Raw genomic sequence first — 19,592 nt, 5'->3', positions numbered from 1 at the left:
AAGTTTAAATTAGAAAGGCAACAAAACTAGAATAGCTAAAATAATTTTGAAATAGAAAAATAAAGTGGAAGGAATCACTCTATCTACATTAAAGCTTACTATACAGCTATAGTAACCAAGACAGTATGGTCCTAACAGAGAGAGAGATACAAAGATCAATGAAACAAATGGGAGTACCTAGAAATAAACCCACACAAATATGCCCAACTGATTTCTGACAAAGGTGCCAAAGCAATTCAGTAGAGTATGACAACCTTTCAACAACAGGCACAGAAGCAACTATATCCACATGCAAAAAAAATTAACCCTGACTTAAACCTCACATACTTTATATGAAAATTAACTCAAGGGGCACCTGGGTGGCTCAGTGGGTTAAAGCCTCTGCCTTCAGCTCGGGTCGTGATCCCAGGGTCCTGGGATCGAGCCCCGCACCGGGCTCTCTGCTCAGCGGGGAGCCTGCTTCCCTTCCTCTCTCTCTGCCTGCCTGTCTGCCTACTTGTGGTCTCTGTCAAATGAATGAATAAAATCTTAAAAAAAAAAAAAAAAAAAAAGAAAATTAACTCAAAATAAATTATGGCTTAGATACTAAAAAAAAAAACAACTGTAACAAACCGTAAGAGACTCTTAATCTCACAAAACAAACTGAGGGTTGCTGGGGGGTGGGGGGTAGGGATAGCTCGATTATGGACATAGGGGAGGGTATGTGCTATGGTGAGTGCTGTGAAATGTGTAAGCCTGACGATTCACAGACCTGTACCCCTGGGGCAAATAATACATTATGTTAATAAAAATAATTAATTAAAAATATATAAAACTTTTAGAGAAAAATTCTAAAACCTAGAGTTATGCAAAGTATTTTGAGTTCATCCCCAAGACATAATCCATAAAAGGAAAAACTGATAAACCAGACTGAATCAAAATCTAGTATGAATGAACAACTCAGAGCTATTAGTGGAATTTTATTAGTAACCTATTCCTTGTATACCTATGATGGTTAGACTTCCTAAAGAAGTCATGGTATAAGACTCCACAATTGAGGCTTAAGGCATATGGGGAAAATAGGGTTAGCAGACAGATTTTTGAGTCAATCTAGAAAAGCTTTTATAAGCATTTTCACACAGAGTAAAAGTAAATCGAGACAACATAATAAGTATATAATATCATACAGCTTTTATTAGCTATACTAGATTTTGTGTGATTAACTACATCTTGCTCACTAGAAATTTTTTAGTATCTCCTACCCCTGCTGTTCAAAAGAGATAATTAAAAATTAATTTTTGGAATAAGACAAGCATCACCTTGACACCAAAACCAGAAAAAGACACCAGGAGAAAAAAAAAAAAAAAAGAACTATAGGCCAATATTTCTGATGAACATAGCCTGCTTCCCTTCCTCTCTCTCTGCCTGCCTGTCTGCCTACTTGTGGTCTCTGTCAAATGAATGAATAAAATCTTTAAAAAAAAAAAAAAAGAAAAAAGAAAATTAACTCAAAAATCCTCAACAAAATACTAGCAAACTAAATCCAACAATACATTTAAAAAAATCATTCACCACCATCAAGTGGGATTTATCCTTGGTTTGCAAGCATGATTCAATATTCACAAATCAATCAACATGATACATCACATCAATAAAAGAAAGGATAAGAACCATATAATCATTTCGGTAGACAAAGAAAGAGCATTTGACAAAGTATAACGTCCATTCATGGTAAAAGCCTTCAACAAAGTAGGTTTAGAGGGAAGTTCAACATTATAAAGACCATCTATGAAAAACCCACAGCAAAAATCATACTCAATGGGGAAAAACTGAGAGCTTTCCCCCTAAGGTCAGGAACAAGACAATGTTGTCTACTCTCACCACTTTTTTTTTTTTTTTTAATTTCTCTACACAGATGATATGATACTGTATGTGGAAAACCCAAAAGACTCCACTCCAAAACTGCTAGAACTTGTACAGGAATTCAGTAAAGTGTCAGGATATAAAATCAATGCACAGAAATCAGTTGCATTTCTCTACACCAACAACAAGACAGAAGAAAGAGAAATTAAGGAGTCAATCCCATTCACCACTTTTATTCAACAGAACTGGAAGTCTTAGCCACAGCAATCAGACAACAAAAGAAAAGGCGTCTAAATCGGTAAGGAAGAAGTCAAACTTTCACTATTTGCAGATGACACGACACTGTATAGAAAACCTAAAAGACTCCAAAAAAACCCTGCCAGAACTAACACATGAAGTTAGAAAATTCACAGGATACAAAATCAATGTACGGAAATCTGCTGCATTCCTATATGCCAATAATGAAGCTGCAAAAAAGAAAGTAAGAAACAATCCCATTTGTAACTGCACCAAAAACAATAAAATACCTACAAATTAAACTAACCAAAGAGGCAAAAGAGTTATACTCTGAAAATGTAAAACACTGATAAAAGAAATTGAAGATGACACAAAGAAATGGAAAGACATTTCCATGTTCATGGAGTGAGAGCCCAAATACTGTTAAAATGTCTATACTACCCAAAGCAACACATTTAATGCAATCCCTATCAAAATACCACCAGCATTTTTCACAGAGTTAGAACAATCCTAAAATTTGTATGGAACCCCAAAATCCCCAAATAGCCAGAGCAATCTCGAAAAAGAAAAGCAAAGCTGGAGGCATCACAATTCCAGATTTCAAGTTACAGTACAAAGCTGTAGTCATCAAAGCAGTGTGGTACTGGCACAAAAACAGACACACAGGGGTGCCTGGGTGGCTCATGGGTTAAGCCTCTGCCTTCAGCTCAGGTCATGATCTCAGGGTCCTGGGGCGAGCTCCCATCGGGCTCTCTGCTCAGCAGAGAGCCCACTCCCCTCTCTCTCTCCCTGCCTCTCTGCCTACTTGTGATCTCTGTCTGTCAAATAAATAAATAAAATATTTTAAAACAACAACAACAAAAAAAAACAGATCACTGGAACAGAACAGAAAACCCAGAAATAAACCCATAAACATATGGTCAATCAATCTTTGACAAAGCAGGAAAGACCATCCAATGGGAAAAAGACAGTATCTTGAACAAATGGTATCGGGAAAACTGGGCAGCAACACACAAAAGAATGAAACTGGACCACTTTTGGGGCACCTGGGTGGCTCAGTTGGTTAAGTGTTTGCCTTGGGCTCAGGTCATGATTCCGGGTCCTGGGATTGATCCCTACATCAGTCTCTCTGCTCAGTGGGAGCCTGCTTCTCCCTCTGTTCCCCCACTGGTGCTTGCTTTCTCTCTCTCTCTCCCGCTCTCTATCTCAAATAAATAAATAAAATCTTTATAAAAAAATATGAAAGAAAGAAAAAGAAACTGGACCACATTCTTACACCATACACAAAAATAAATTAAAATGGATTACAGACCTAAATGTGAGGCCTGAAACCATAAAAATCCTAGAAGGGAACACAGGTAGTAACTTCTCTAATATTGGCTGTAGCAATTTTTTTCTAGATATGTCTCCTAAGGCAAGGGAAACAAAAGCAAAAATAACTTGGGGACTTCATCAAAATAGCAAGCTTCTGTATAGTGACAGTGAAGGAAACATCAACAAAACTAAAACCTATGGAACGGGAGAAGATATAATGACATCTGATGAAGGGTTAATAGCCAAAATATATAAAGAGCTTATAAAACTCAACACCTAAAAAACAAATAATTCAATTAAAAAATGAACAGAAGACATAAACAGACATTTCTCCAAAAAAGACATCCAGATGGCCAAAAGACACATGAAAAAATGTTCATCATCACTTATCCTCAGGGAAATGCAAATCCAAACTACAATGAGAAAACACCTCACACCCACCAAAATGGCTAACATTAAAAATACAACAAACAACAGGTGTTGGCAAGGATGTGAAGAAAAAGGAACTCTTGTGCACTCTTGTTGGGAATGCAAACTGATGCAACCACTGTGGAAGACAGTTTGGAGGTTTCTCAAAAAGTTAAAATAGAACTACCTTATGATCCTACAATCGTATTATTGGGTATTTACCCAAAGAATACAAAAACACTAATTTGAAGGGATACATATACCCCTGTGTTTACTGCAGCATTATTTTCAATAGCTAAACTATGGAAGCAGCCAAGTGTCCATTGATAGATGAATGGAGAAGGAAGACATTATGTGTGTGTGTATACGTGTGTTTGTGTGTGATGGAATATTATACAGCCATAAAGAAGAAGAATGAAATCTGGCCATTTACAACAACACTAATGGAGCTAGAGAACATAATGCTAAACAAAGTCAGTCAGTTGGACAAAGACAAATACTGCAGGATTTCCCTGAAATGTGGAATTTAAGAAACAAAGCAAATGAGCAAAAGGAAAGAGACAGAAGCAAAGGGAGAGAAAGAAACTAAGAAACAGACTCTTAACTACAGAGAACTGATGGCTGCCAGAGGGGAGGTAAGTGATAGACATTAAGGAGTGCACTTGTGATGAGCACCGGGTGATATATGGAATTGTAGAACCACTATATTGTACGCTTGAAACTAATACACTGTATGTTAACTAATGAGTTAAAATAAAACTAAAAAAGAAAGAAAGAAATCCTGCCATTTGCGACAACGTGGATGGGCCTTGAGGGCATTACATTAAGTGAAATAAAACAGAGAAAGACATACTGAACGATCTCACTTACATGTAGAATCTTTAAAAAACAAACAGAAAAAAGACTCACAGATAGAAAGAATATTGGTGGTTGCCAGAGGCAGGGGATGGAGGGCTGGCCAAAATAGGTAAAGGTGGTCAGGAGGTATAAACTTCCAGTTATAAGATAAATAAATCCTAAGCATGTAACCTATAATATGGTGGCTATAGTTAACAATACTGTACTATATTTGAAAGTTGCTAAGAGAATAAATCTTTTTTTTTTTTTAAGATTTTATTTATTTGTTTGTCAAGAGAGAGTGAGCACAGGCAGAGTGGCAGGCAGAGGCAGAGGGAGAAGCAGGCTCCCCACCGAGCAAGGAGCCCGATGTGGGACTTGATCCCAGGACACTGGGATCATGACCTGAGCCGAAGGCAGCCGCTCAAGCAACTGAGCCACCCAGGCGTCCCACTTAGAGAATAAATCTTTAAAGTTCTCATAACAAGAAAAAAAATGTGATTATGTATAATAATGTTGACTAAACTTGCTGTAATCATTTTGAAATATATACACAGATCACTATGTTGTACACCTATAATACAAAGTTTGAGATATGGCAGTCATATCTCAAAAACTAATAACAAAATGTTCCTATCAAAAAATAAAACAAATGAAACTGAAAATGTTGGCATCTTCAAACACTTCTTTTACCACCAAATAAAGTCCAGATTCATTGGAGGAAGAAAAAAAGCCATTTCTATTTCTTAAAGATATAAAGTATATTAAGAGTCTTTCTAATTTCCCTGTGTTTGAACCCCCATCCTACCTGCTTTTCTATTCAATACTTTTTTTTTTTTAAGATTTTTATTTATTTATTTGACAGAGAGAGAGAGAGACACAGTGAGAGAGGGAACACAAACAGGGGGAGTGGGAGAGGGTGAAGCAGGCTTCCTGCTGAGCGAGGAGCCTGACACGGGGCTCGATCCCAGAACCCTGAGATCATGACCTGAGCTGAAGGCAAAATGCTTAACAACTGAGCCACCCAGTTGACCTCTATTCAATACTTTATGATTCAATAACTTAAACTAATTGACTCCTACTCCTGAGTTCCCACTGTCCTAGAGATGCTTTCAATAAACTTCCAAATTATTATTCCACAAACTTTATCGTACACAGTGTCTTATAATCTTAGTGCTTCTGCTCATACCATTTTATGCCAAATTCATAATACAGCATTCTAACACAAAACTCCAGACTAATTTTTCAACTGCCTACATTCTATAACCCCAGTGCATCTAGAATATAATTCTAAAATCTGGGTTTGCTTCCTCAGCTTCCTTACCTCCCTGGAGAGTTCATTGAAAATAATTTCCTGCTGAGCAAATTGCTTTTTTTCTCATTTCTATGCCCAAGCTCTAGTTCTTTATATAAGTATTTCCCACAGGAGGCTCTCAAAACATATTTTGGAATTTAAATTCTGGTGCTTGAGGAAACTGTATATCCATATATACTCACAGTCTTCAGAGAAGCAGTGACTGGGGAAGAATTACATCTTATAAACATTTTCCAGTTACCTGACTCCTGTTTGATTTGAATAGTTGGCTTGATACCAGGTGGCAAAGGAGACTGCTGAGGTTGCTGCTGATGAGATACTGGCGCAGGCTGGGCCACATGCTGCGGGGTCTGCTGCTGCACTTGATGTAACTGCTGCTTAGGAGATTGTTGATGCTGTTTAGGAAACTGTGCGAGAATCTGAGTTGGGGCGCCCACTAAACTTTTGGGGGAAGGAAGCCTGGTTGATGCCATTTTGATCGCTGATGTAGACACACCTGCAGAAGAGTAGGGGACAAAGAATTTATTTAATAGCAAAGCATACTTAAAGCTACTTCTTGTAGTAATTGATAAAGACTAGGAAAATCAATAAAAACAATGATCAAGCACCTGTTAAGTGTCATACATAATATGTGGTATTTTACATATTTGATACACAGTCCTCAAACTTGGCAAGGAAGGTGTCATTGCTCTCACACTTGAAAAAATTGATGTTCCCTTGGTGAACAGTAGAGTAAAAGAGAGAAAATAACAGGAAGAATACTCACATGTCTCTCAATAAATTTTCTTTTGAAAAATACAAGTTCTTAGTGTGAATAATGTAAGAACACAGCAAACTAAGTTTTGAATCTTATTTGTGATACATTTTAAAAATACTACTTTTCAGGTTCCAGCAAGTCAATTTAAATAAGGCCAGAGAAAATATTTCACACTGAAACATTCATCTTTTGAACTACTCAGCATGGCAAAGGAGTTTTCCTATATCTCATTTCTGATGATCTACAAATTAAAGTCATTGCTTGAGAACTCTAACTGGGTCATTAAGTAATCTGTGAAAAATTACAAGCGGGTATACTCAATATATCCATAGCAAAACAATTCTGATGACATAAGGTATTAAGACATTGCTTCTCAGTGCAATGCTAATATTAGTAGCACGCATAGATAAGAAGTACCAGTAACGTCCACTAAAGATGTACAAGTTTGAGAGAAATTCTTCCCTCTCCCAGATAGTTCTTCAGTAATTTTCTTAAAATTCTTCAACTACACAACAGGATGATTATCTGTAAATGATTTAATCTTCCTAACAACCTGGAATATAACTCATCAACTTTTTGAGCGTTGCTGAAATGCAATGCAACTCATAAATTAATTAGCCCAATTGCCAAATTCTTGGGCTATTTCACATCTTCTTCTCCTACACCTCCCATTATGACAATTACATTGCATTATAGAAAAAACATTAAATACTATCATGTTCCTATGTAAAATGTTTCTGGAGAATGATAAAGATGGAAAAGAAACCTTGGGAAGTCATTCTGATTCCTGAGGCCTCAGCTCCTGCATCTGTTAAATTTTCCTTACCCTGCAAGTCTCTAAGGGTTGCTGTGTGGATCAGGTGAAATCACAGACTAAGAATTATTTTAAGAGACTTAAGAGTGTAATCAGAATCACCTGGAGGGCTTATCCACATTACCTACACATTCTCCCACCTCACCCAAACCCATCCCTCCCCAAATACTAGTATTTGACAAGTTTGTGTTACATTGCTTAGTTGTGCTGAACAAGAGTATCTCTGGAGCCCCATTCAGCACCAACATTTTATGACTCAATGAATATAAAGTTTTATATTAGTGAATGATATTATTTCTAAACTATTTAAAAGCTCTAACCTTTATATTGAATCTATAATGAACTCTTATACTGAGATAAATTGCGTACATGGGAAACTCCCTCTGTTCTCCATAGTTTTTTATAGTGTAAGTATGTGATGTAAAAGCAGTCAGGATAACTTTAGAATCAGAGAACCATGTCCAAATCGTGCCTTCAACACATAAACACATTAACAGCTATATGACCTGACTGAAGTACTTAAGAATGTTCATTCAGTAAAAATTTACTGAGCACATACTTCATGCTAGTTCCTTGGGGCCATATTGTATTCATAAAACAGTCCTTACCTTCAGAAAGGTTACAAGAGAAGATAATCAAATGACTATACAAATCTATTACCATAAACTGTAATGAAGACTATTTTTGTTTTAAATAAGTGAAAGGTCCTCTTCCTTTTGCCCTTTGTTTACAAAACAATTCAGCACTAAAGCTATCAGCTGGTGCAAAGCAAGATGAACAACTAGGCAACTAAAGAGAAGAGTAGCTTAGCATGAAATGTCAGAGCTCACTGCAGAAATGGGGCTAGCATGGGATCAGGAGAGGATGAGGAGGGTGTCCATGCTGGGGAAGCTCAGGAGGCAGCACACATGTATAGCTAGAGCCCAAGCAAGTGAGTGTGAGCCACCTAACAAACAGACTCAAAGCTTTAGCAGAATGTCCACTGGAAGGGGTGGCTAAGGTAGTATCAGAATCCAAACTAAATGAAAAGGCCTTCTGGGTGGGAGGGCAGCCTGTCATAGGTATTAGAGCTGAGAAGGATGAGACTGGCATCCATGCAAAAGGCTGATGTGGGGAGAGTGTCAGAAATAGGTGGGGTGATGCAGGAGTCTACAGGATGTCAGAGCCTGAGTGGAGTGAGAGGTACTGCATGGTGGTGGGGGCAACAGCAACAACAGACTGGTTGCATACTGGGAACTGACAAAATAAGTCAATATATGAAAGACAATGGAAGTCAGGTTTTTCAATATCAAAGAAGGGAAAGGAAAAAACTAGAGTTGTTTGATTGAAATTAGATTTATCAGTATGAACCCACAGTTTTCAATATATAGAAATAAATATAGATATAAATATGTGTACATATAAATGCACACACATAATATAGCAGTAGCATATCTAGTACTCAGATTCTAGCTAATTATTACTTTCCACTAAAGGAATCAGGGTTCCTTGGAAAAATGGCTGACCCCATGGCTAGAGGAGGAAAAGTACAAAATGAGCTTGGTAAATATAAAACTTTTTACTCCTTTTTGTTATATCTTTAACAGAAAACAGAAAAACTAAAGCAAAAATAGTAACAATGCAATGTGGGGTTTGTAATGTAGAGAAATAAGATGCAGGACAACCATAGCACAGGATGAGAGAGACAAAATAGAAGTGTACTATTCTAAGATTCTAACACAATACGGGAAGTGGCGTATTACTTCAAGACAGACTGTTACAAATTAAAAATGCAAAATGTAAGCTCTAGAGCTGAGTTCTCAACCAAGGGCAGCTTGCCTCCTCCTATTTCCACAGGTGGCGATCACTGGAGACCTTTTTCATTGTCATGACGGGCTACGACTACTGCTATTTAGTAGGCAGAGGTCAGAAATGCTATAAAACATCCCATAATACACAGGTTAGCCCCTCATAGTAAAGAATTATCCGGCCCAAAATGTCCATATGTGACAGTTGAGACCCAACGCTACTACTATTTAAAAAGTATCTATAGGGACACCTGGGTGGCTCAGTGGGTTAAGCCGTTGCCTTCGGCTCAGGTCATGATCCCAGGGTCCTGGGATCGAGTCCCGCATCGGGCTCCTTGCTCAGCAGGGAGCCTGCCTCTCTCTCCGCCTCTGCCTGCCTCTCTGCCTGCTTGTGTGCTTTCTCTCTCTTTCTTTCTGACAAATAAATAAATAAATAAAATCTTAAAAAAAAAAGTATCTATAAAAAAAGTATACACACACACACACACACACACACACACACAGCTAAGAAACCAATGGAAGAGATAAAATGAAATCTTTTTTTTTTTTTTTTAAATCAATAAATCCGGGAGGCTCAGTGGGTTAAAGCCTCTGCCTTCAGCCCAGGTCATGATCCCAGCATCCTGGGATCGAGTCCCGCATCGGACTCTCTGCTCAGCAGGGAACCTACTTCCCCCTCTCTCTGCCTGCCTCTCTGCCTACTTGTAATCTCTATTAAATAAATAAAAAATTTAAAAAAAAATCAATAAATCCAAAAGATGAGAAAAGAGGGAAAAGGAAACAAAGAACAGAAAGGATGAATAAAAACAATTATCAAGATAGAAGAACTTGAACTCAATCATATTGATAATTACATTAAATATAAACAGACTCAGTAATTCAATTAAAAGGCAGAGGTGGTCATGGATTTAAAAAATCCATGACTACCATCCAAATCCATCCAAAAAATCCATGACCACTATCCAAATCCATCCAAAAAAAAAAAGATTTTATTTATTTTATTTATTTTTATTTATTTTTATTTTTTATTTTTTATTTTATTTTTATTTTTATTTTATTTTTTTATTTATTTACTTATTTTAGAGAGATTTTATTTTTAAGTAACCTCTATACCCAGCGTAGGGCTCAACCTTACAACTCCAAGATCAAGAGTCGCATGCTCTGACTGAGCCAGCCAGGCGCCCCAAGAGATGCATCTTAAACACAAAGGACAGATGGGTTAAAAGTAAAAGGATGAAAAAAGATATATCATGCAAACACGACTTATAAGAAAGTTGCATGGCGACATTAATATCAGGAAAGGTAGACATTAAAACAAGAAATATCATCAGAGAAAAAAGGCAACACTTTATAAAAAGGGGGTGATTTCATCAAGAAACAAGTCAAATACACTTCACTAATAAAAAGGCAGCAATCCTAAATGTGCATGCACCTAATGAAAGAGATCAAAATACATGAGACGAAACTGATAGTGCTGTAAAGAGAAATGCACAAGGCCACAGTTATAGCTGAAGTTATTTACACTCCTCTCTCAGTAACTGATATTACAAGTAGACCAAAAAAAAAAAAAAGAAAAGATTAAAAAAAGGATATCTGAACAATTCTTTTAACCAATTTAACCTCACTAACATGTAAAAGACCAAATAAAAAGTCAATTCTTCTAAAACCATTTACTAAATAATCTAATGCAGTATATACTTCTAGTTGCCCGGTTAATATTCTTTCTCCTCTGCCATTTGTCCTTTCTAACAAAAACCCGTTTTCTCCTCTCAAAAGGATCCACCTTCCTGGGTACTGACATTTATTTTATGGAGGACCCCAAACCAGCCCTAGAGGGCAATTTCTAATTGATCTAAGCCAGTCATGATGGCTCCATTACTCTTGCCAGGAACTAATTTAGGTTAGGGTGTGTAACACAGTTGTGTCCAACAAGATTTAAGTTCCTTCTCCTGGGAACTTCTGGGAAAGGTATTCTCTTTCCTAAGACAGATTCACAAAAGGGGACTGATGGTCTCTTCTTTCTGTGCCTGCTGTCATATCTGGATGCGATACATGAAATTGCTGCACTCATTCTGCAACCATGATGTGAGCTACCTGAAAAAAAAGCTGACATACAAGGAAAGCCTAGAAAAAACTTCTTGATGGCTTCGGTGAGCTACCATTTAACTTAACTGGGGGCACCTGGGTGGCAACTACCTTTGGCTCAGGTCATGATCCTGGAGTCCCAGCACTGACTCCTGTATCGGGCTCTCCGCTCCATGGGGAGTCTGCTTCTCCATCTGACCCTCTCCCCTCTCACTCTCTCTCTCTCAAATAAATAAATAAAATCTTAAAAAAAAAACTTAATTGGAACTTCTCTGCTTCTGAACTTTTGGTTTTATGAGATAATAATAAGATAAAAAATTTCTTATTAAAAACCAATTGCTGGGGTGCCTGGGTGGCTTAGTTAAGTGGCTGCCAGGTCATGATCCCAAGCTCCTGGGATAGAGCCCCGCATCAGGCTCCCTGTTCAGTGGAGAGCCTGCTCATCTCTCTCCCTCTGCCTACCACTCTGCCTACTCGTGCTCTCTATCTCTCTGTCAAATAAATAAACAAAATCTTTAAAGAAAAAAAAATTGCTCAAATTTATATGAAGTCATTCAATTACTTATCAAATTTTGCAATTCAGTTTATGTATTAATAACCCAGGGATCCAAAACAATCAAACATCTGAATGCCAGAAGAATACAGGCAACAGTGAATAGCACTGAAACAAACATAATAAGCCATATTTGGAGACATTAAATACAGTTTAGGCTACACAGGTATCTGAATAAACACGAACTGCTTGGAGTTTTAACATGAGCCCCAAGGAAAGAATGAAGCCAAAAACACACTAAAAAAAAAAAAAGGAAAAAAAAGTCATTTAAGTGAAGGGGAAAGAAGGCATACAGCTTTAAAAGTCTTACCTGTGTTTTGTTTTATAGAGATTAAAGGAAAAAACCTAGTATTAAACAACTGACTGATTCAACAGTATGCCGTTCAAAATTTTTTTTAATCCTAGAAATTACACTCCTCCCCCCCCAACTTTTGTGAATAGGAGGAACAAAGACTTAATAGTGGAAACGTACTAGTAAAATATTCTAAGATGATATAGTTCAGGGAACTAAAATATAATATTTAGCAACCTCTTCCATCCCTCAGGGAGCTTGGGAGGCTCAGCTGGTTAAATGTCTGATTCTGGCTCAGGTCACGATCCCACAGGTCTGGGATCAAGCCCCAAGTGGGGTTCCCTGCCCAGTGGGGACTCTGCTTCTCCCTCTCATTCCCCCTTTGTGCTCTCTGTCAAATAAATAAGTAAAATCTTAAAAAAAAGAAAAACTCATACAGTACTTACCAAAAAAAAATTCCAACCCTCTGATTTGGTAATCCTGCTCCTGAAAACTGGTTCTAAGAGAGGGCTCAATTAAATTCACAAAGATATTTGCTATAGGTAAATCTATAATATCAAAATCTAGAAATACTCTAAATACCCAACATTGAGAGAATTTAATAAACTACAATAGAAAAAGAAATATTAAATAGCATTGAAAATAACTAGGGTAATTTAGAAAAATAGAAGAATGTTTTGAAGAAAGTATGATACCAAAGGGAATATGAGTTTTTAATTCTAAATAAATAATTTACTCACATAGGTAAAAATGCATTAATACATGGAAAGTTCTATTGTGATACAGTGGTAGGATTACTGATGGGTTTTTGTTCTCTGAAATTATTTAATCCATTAATACTTTAAGGTTTTAAAAAACTTAGATGCTAAATGAGGATCATTCTGAATGGACAGGGTTGGGGGATTTCGTAAGGAAAGGATTTCATGAAACAGAAATATTAAAACGGGAACTCCATTCAGGGAGACCCTAAAGAAAATCAATATAGTGAAGAAAACAGGAGTTTTCAGTGGAAACAACTGAAAGCAATTATGTTACTCAGGTTGAAGTGGGGTCAAGGACATAAAATAAAAGGTCAGTGGAAGACAGATTCAGTATTGGGTAAATAATTCATGAAGTCCACAAAAGAATATAAGTTGAAGAATGACATGAAAGAAAATTTCTCTCACCAAAATATGAGAAAAGACAATGGCAACAGGATTTATCTGAGAAGCATGTAGAATAAAAAGTAGAAAGGTCACGGTAATCAACCTGTGTGGTTTATGAGGAACAAGAAGAGACACACAGATTCAAGATATAACAGAAAAGGCTATGCAATTTATAGGGGAAAAAAGGGAAGGAATCAAATATGAAGCAGTCATCTAATAAACTTCCTTCTATGCACATAAAGCACATTTCAACTTATCAGCATCATTTTGTATTACCAGCACCAGACTTAAAACCACCAAATTAAAAATTATCTCTTTCAACACTAAAGTGCACAGTGTGTATGTGTATGTTACTTTCCATTAAACAGAAAGAGAAAATATAATTATGTACATATGTGCTTACATATTTAAAAAACATAAAAACAAATAAAAACTAATTAAAGGGAAAAAAAAGGTTATTAAAAATGTTCAATCCCATTTGAGCCCTGGGTGGCTCAATCAGTTAAGTGTTGGACTTTAGCTCAGGTCATGATTTCAGGGTCCTGAGATCAAGCCCCACTTAGGGGACAGTCTGTTTGTCCCTCTCCCTCTCTCTGCCCCTTTCCCCCACTCGTGTTTTCTCTCTCTCTCTCTCTCTCTCAAATAATCTTTTTAAAAAAATATTCAATCCCACATCTCCCGAAAACAATCAGATTTAAATCTGATCAAGCTTCTTGATTTAACTACCAGTTTTATGGAAGGAAATACATGGAACAGGAGCACTTGTTAAACCACTCCATGGGGATAAAAATCAGTAAAATCTAGACTATAGGAAACTCTCATGAAAAATGACAGATTTCTTCAACAAATAAACTGCAAAGGGGGAAAAAAAAAAGGAAGATAGACTTATAAAGTTTAAAAAGACATAACCATATCAATCAATGTATGGACTTTGGATCCCAATTAAAATTTTTTTTAAGCATGATCAAAGAAACTTGGATAAGAACTAAATATTTTATTATATCAAGAAATTATTGTTAAAAATCCTAGGTGATAGTGGCATTGTGAGTTGTGATCTTTTTTTCAGGGATACATAGTGAAGTATTAATAGTTGAAATTCTATAATGTCTGGGATCTGCTTCCAAACATTCCAGGTCAATGGTGTGTGGAGGGAAATAGCATGTATAGATGAAATAAGACTGACCATATACTGCCTATCTCTGAAGCTGGGCAATGGGCTCATGGGGGTTCATTCTACTGGTCTCTCTACTTACATGTGATTGGAATTTTCCATAATAAAAAAAGTTTTTAAGTCATCCTTCAAACTTCTATTTATTTTTTTTTTAAGATTTTATTCATTTATTTGAGAGAGAGAGAGCACAACCAAGAGAGCACAAGCAGGGGAAGCAGCAGAGGAGAGGGAGAAGGAAACTCCCCCCTGAGCAGGGAGCCTGATATGGGGCTTGATCCCAGGACCCTGAGATCACAACCTGAGCCAAAGGCAGCCATTTAACTGACTGAGCCACCGAGGCACTCCTAAATCATCCTTTAAACTTTCAGATGACCAACCCCAAATAACCACTCTCACTGGCAAAATTTTAAGAATTCCATATTTGAAATATTAAGGGGTTCCTTTCCATCCCCTTGGCATAAACCAACCATAAGAACATACCCCCTACCTTTGGAACCATCTCTACACTTTTAAACATGGAATCACCTACCAAGTTGCTGCCATTAAGACTCTTCCCCCCCTTTACTACCAGCTGCCCTTACAAGAATAACCAGACAGATACATCAACTCTGAAATAGCCTGTCTCTAGTCCCCGACAAAAGTAGACACTGAATGCCCTTGTCCCCCAGTTAGCCACACTGAAGCTGCTACAGAAGCCCTACAGTCAGAATGACAGCTCTAGTCTGTATATTACCACTTCCACTAATATTTACCTTTTTTAAAAGGAATTGCTTTAATTTTTTTGGCACTAGTAATAGCTAAATTAAATATCTCAAAGACTCAAAGGAATCATAGTTTCCCTGAGTATCTGCATTCATGAGTTTATTTTTATAGCTCTCACGTTCTATTGAATTCCAGTGAATTTCCAAGAAACCTCTGAGATATTCTGTTCAATTCCCCAATAACTACCTGAAGCTCAAAAAGATACAGAATACTATAAGAAGCAAAGGAGAAAACAGGGAAGTCCTAAGTTCCCAAGAGTTTCAGAGGATACCTAGAAAAAACAGTGTGAGAAATAGAAGAACGGAATATTCATTTTGCCTAATGATACTTCATTAGTAGTGGGATTCCTGGGTGACTCAGTCTATAAGTGTCTGCCTTTGGCTCAGGTCATGATCCCAGGGTCCTGGGGCAGGGGGGTGGTCTGCCTCTCCCTCTGCCCCTCCCTCTGCTAGGGCGCGCTCTCTCTCTCTCTCTCTCAAATAAATAAATAAAATCTTTAAAAAAAAAAAAAAAAGATATTTCATCAGTGGCCAAGAGAACCCCCCCTTTTATCTCAAGTAATAACATTTTCCTTTGGAAGAACAGTAATTCTTCTAATAGTTCAATTAAACTTCAACAAACTGTGTGATGAGTACTGGATGGAAAAAATAATTATCAGTGGATGATAGTTTTGATACAAGGATCACTCAGGTAAGGACAGAGGTGGCCGTCCCTTCTCCCACCTTCAAATTTTAAAATGATGAATTTGGATCATGTTTGTAACTAACATTTTCAACAAACTTTCTGTATAAAAATTATTATAGTTTACTGCTATGCAAATAGAAAAGTTGGAATTTTTTTTAATTACTTAAAATAACAAATAAAAGAAAATTTCAAGACTACTATTTTCTGTCCTTGATTAAGACATTAAATAGGTATGAGAGCCAGGAAATAATGACAGCTGCTTTCACATCCTAGCACTGGAGCTATAAAGTAAAGGAATACTGATGGCGTCGCATCTATATAGCTTCTTCCTTGCCTACGCAGCTGCAGAGAACACACTAAACATTACTAAAACAATGATGAAAAATACTTCTGTTTTCCTATGCTAGTGCTTGCATTCACTACTAGTTCATAAACTAGGACACTTTCAAGTCCCACTCTATCTTTAGCTATGTATTGTTCAAGTAAAATTCAATGAAAACTAAAACTAAAAAGTTGTATTCCATATTGTCTCTGTGCTCCCTTTGATAGACCTCAACCATGAGTGTGATTTCTGTACAGTACATGCTTCTCTCCCATCCCCATCTTAAAACTCACTAGCACTAAGAAAAAGATTTCTGAAAGTATGCTATCTGGCTTTCATAGGGAGGAAGACAAAGATATGGAAGAGAGCTAAACTTATTTAGGCTAATATGGAACTAAGATTTCCACATTTCCTTTCCTCTGGAATTACTAAGAAGCAATTGTTCTTCAGTTCAGCCTTAGCTCCTCTTAATATCCACCATACAGAAAAACTTAGGAAGACTGAAGAAAGGGTGAATGACATGTCCTTGAACTCATCCTCTTCCTCCTGCTTCTTATCATTGGGTTACTTACTCTGAAAACGTTGTATACTTAATGGTTCCCCTAAGAATCTTTTTTTAAAATTTTTTTTTTTAATTTGGCAGACAGAGATCACAAGTAGGCAGAGCGGCAGGCAGAGAGAGAGGGAGGGGGAAGCAGGCTCCTCGCTGAGCAGAGAGCCTGATGTGGGGCTGAATCCCAGGACCCTGAGATCATGACCTGAGCAGAAGGCAGAGGCTTTAACCCACTGAGCCACCCAGGCACCCCCGCCTAAGAATCTTGAGTAAGACTGACTCAAAGAACTGTATGGGTCCACTCATACACAGATTTATTCAATAAATACAGTACAGTATGAGAAATGTATTTTCTCTTCCTTATGATTTTAATAACATTTTCCTTTCTCTAGCTTACTTGACTATAAGAATACAGTATTTGATGGCTACAACATATGAAATACATTGATTGTTAATCAGTAAGGGTTCTGGTCAAAGTAGGCTATTAGTAGTTAAATTCTGGGGGAGTCAAAGTTATATGTGGATTTTCAACTGTGCCAGGGGTCAGTGTTCTAACCCCTGTGTTGCTAAAAGTCCATTATAATTTCAAGTTCCTCATTTAAGAATTGCTGATATAAAAAGCAGGGATCCTCATACCCAAAGCAGAAAAATATACCCAGCTGGTTGTCTTCAAAATCCCCATACACCACAGGTACAGAATTACACGGCAGGTCACCACTCACCTTGTGCTACTGTTGACATGACCACGGATGGTGTGGAAGATACCACAGCTGTCACTGCAACTGTGTTAGGAATAGGTGATGGTGTAGAACTGCTGCTGCCACTGCTGCTACTACTGACCAGGGAGGATTGTGAAGCAGTTATAACCACTGGTGGCTTCTGGGTTGTGGAAGCAATGACTGAAGTTGGTACAAGCTTAGTGACTGCTGCATAGTTATGGGATTTGGAGAGAATGTTGGGCACGAAGGTTGAGCTTGGTGATGTGGTCACTATAATAACCTAAGGAAGGAAAAATAAGTTATTTTTATGAACCCACTATACTACTAACGTATCTAGACTCATAGTTACATATAATCCAAAAATAGCTTATGAAATATGAAGAAACAATTCACCAAAGAAAAATACACAACTAAAAATATGTGTAAGCTTTCCTCTACTAGTAACCATCAAAATATGTTTAAAAGAAACAATTTTTACCAACCAAGTATTTTTAAAAATAATGTTCAATGCTGTATAAGATACCGTGAAATAAGCATTTCAATATACTGCTTAGGGAGTATAATACGTACAATCTTTCTAGAAAGTAATTTGGATAATCATTCATTTATAAATATTTGTTGAGCATCTACTATGTGCCAGGCATGGTTCTAGATGCTGGGGATAGTGGAATGAACAAAGCAGACAAAGTTCATACTTTCATGGAGCTAAATTCTTATAGGCGGGGAAGAAAACAATAAACAAATTAGAAAATATATGTCACATATATGTCATATAGAGATAAATGGAACAGACACTAAGTAGGGTAGGAAATAAAGAATATTGAGAGTACTGTATTATTGTTTATACAGGAGTCCATGAAAATCTCTCTGATAAGGTAACATTTGAGCAGAAGCTAGAAGCAGGGGTGTGAACCATGTTGCCACCTTGAACAAGTGCTCCAATGGCATAGAAAACAGCAAATTAAAAGGCCCTGAGGCAGAAGCAAGCTTGGTATCTTCAATAAACTTCAAGGACTTAATGAATGGGACCGGAATTTAGGACACAGAGAGTAGTAGGAGACAGAATCAGGGATGTAATGGGAGACCAGATGATATAAAATAATGTTGATGCTATATACCCTTGATATGATAAATGAAAATGGCACTTTATCAAAACCCCCAAGCCCTAGTCTAATGATGAGAAAACATCAGACAAATTCCAATAGTGGAGCCTCCTACAAAATATCTGACCAGTATTCTTTAAAATACTGGTCAAACGAAGTCTTGAGAAGCTGTCACAGACAAGCGAAGTCTTGAGAAACTTTCACAGCTGAGAGGAACCTAAGAAGACATGACATGTAAATGTAATGTGGTATCCTGTAAGAGAGAAATCTGAACAAACTATGGACTTTGGTTAATCTTAATGCATCAATACTAGTTCATTAATTACAACAAAGTACCACAGTAATATAAAATGTTGAGAACAGTGGAAACTGAGTATAGGGTATATGAGAACTCTCTGCACTATCTCCTCAATTTTTCTGTAAATCTAAAACTATTCCAAAAAAATTTTTAAAAAAGCATTATTGTCTGCTAGATGAAGAGTACAGTAGGGCAGAGGTAGTAGAAAGAGGGAGACAATTAGGATGCTCCTGGAATAAAGCAAGCAGAGATGATCGTGACCAAAGTGTTTGTAGCAGAAGTGATGAAAAGTAAACAGATTCTGAATATACTTAAAGATAAAATGAAGAGGATTTGCTCATAGCTTGATACGGGGAATGGAGGGGAAAAAAGAAGCAGGAAAGAGACTTCAAAGTTAGCCTGTGTGGCTAGAAAAGTGTAGAAGACAGGGAGGCAAAGAATTTCAGATGAAAAAAACACAACAGAGCAAAGGACCTATAGTTGGAATCAGCATGATGTATTTAAAAACAAAGAAAGTCAGTGTAGCAAAAACTATATAGAGTAAGGAGAGGTTGGCAAAGTATGGAGAGGCCAGGTTATACTTATAAGCTAGAG

The 19,592-nt window shown here is 37.1% G+C and overlaps 1 protein-coding gene across 3 annotated transcripts in view; it reads right to left on the bottom strand.

Annotated features, from left to right (window-relative positions):
- Positions 1-19,592, bottom strand: part of LOC111159377 (EMSY, BRCA2 interacting transcriptional repressor) — an 84,705-nt gene that overhangs the window by 41,633 nt on the left and 23,480 nt on the right. For all 3 annotated transcript variants that reach the window (XM_022521790.1, XM_022521791.1, XM_022521792.1), the window contains 2 exons: positions 17,601-17,877; positions 6,195-6,449 (listed from right to left, as the gene is read on the bottom strand). In XM_022521790.1, the coding sequence (XP_022377498.1) occupies positions 6,195-6,449; positions 17,601-17,877 (532 nt within the window). The remainder of the gene's footprint in view (positions 1-6,194; positions 6,450-17,600; positions 17,878-19,592) is intronic.

Source organism: Enhydra lutris, unplaced genomic scaffold (genome assembly GCF_002288905.1).
Source record: "Enhydra lutris kenyoni isolate GAN:26980312 unplaced genomic scaffold, ASM228890v2 scaffoldscaffold68, whole genome shotgun sequence".
Lineage (NCBI taxonomy): Eukaryota > Metazoa > Chordata > Mammalia > Carnivora > Mustelidae > Enhydra > Enhydra lutris.
The sequence above is the reverse complement of the archived record's forward strand: the minus strand, read 5'-3'. Positions and strand labels throughout refer to the sequence as shown.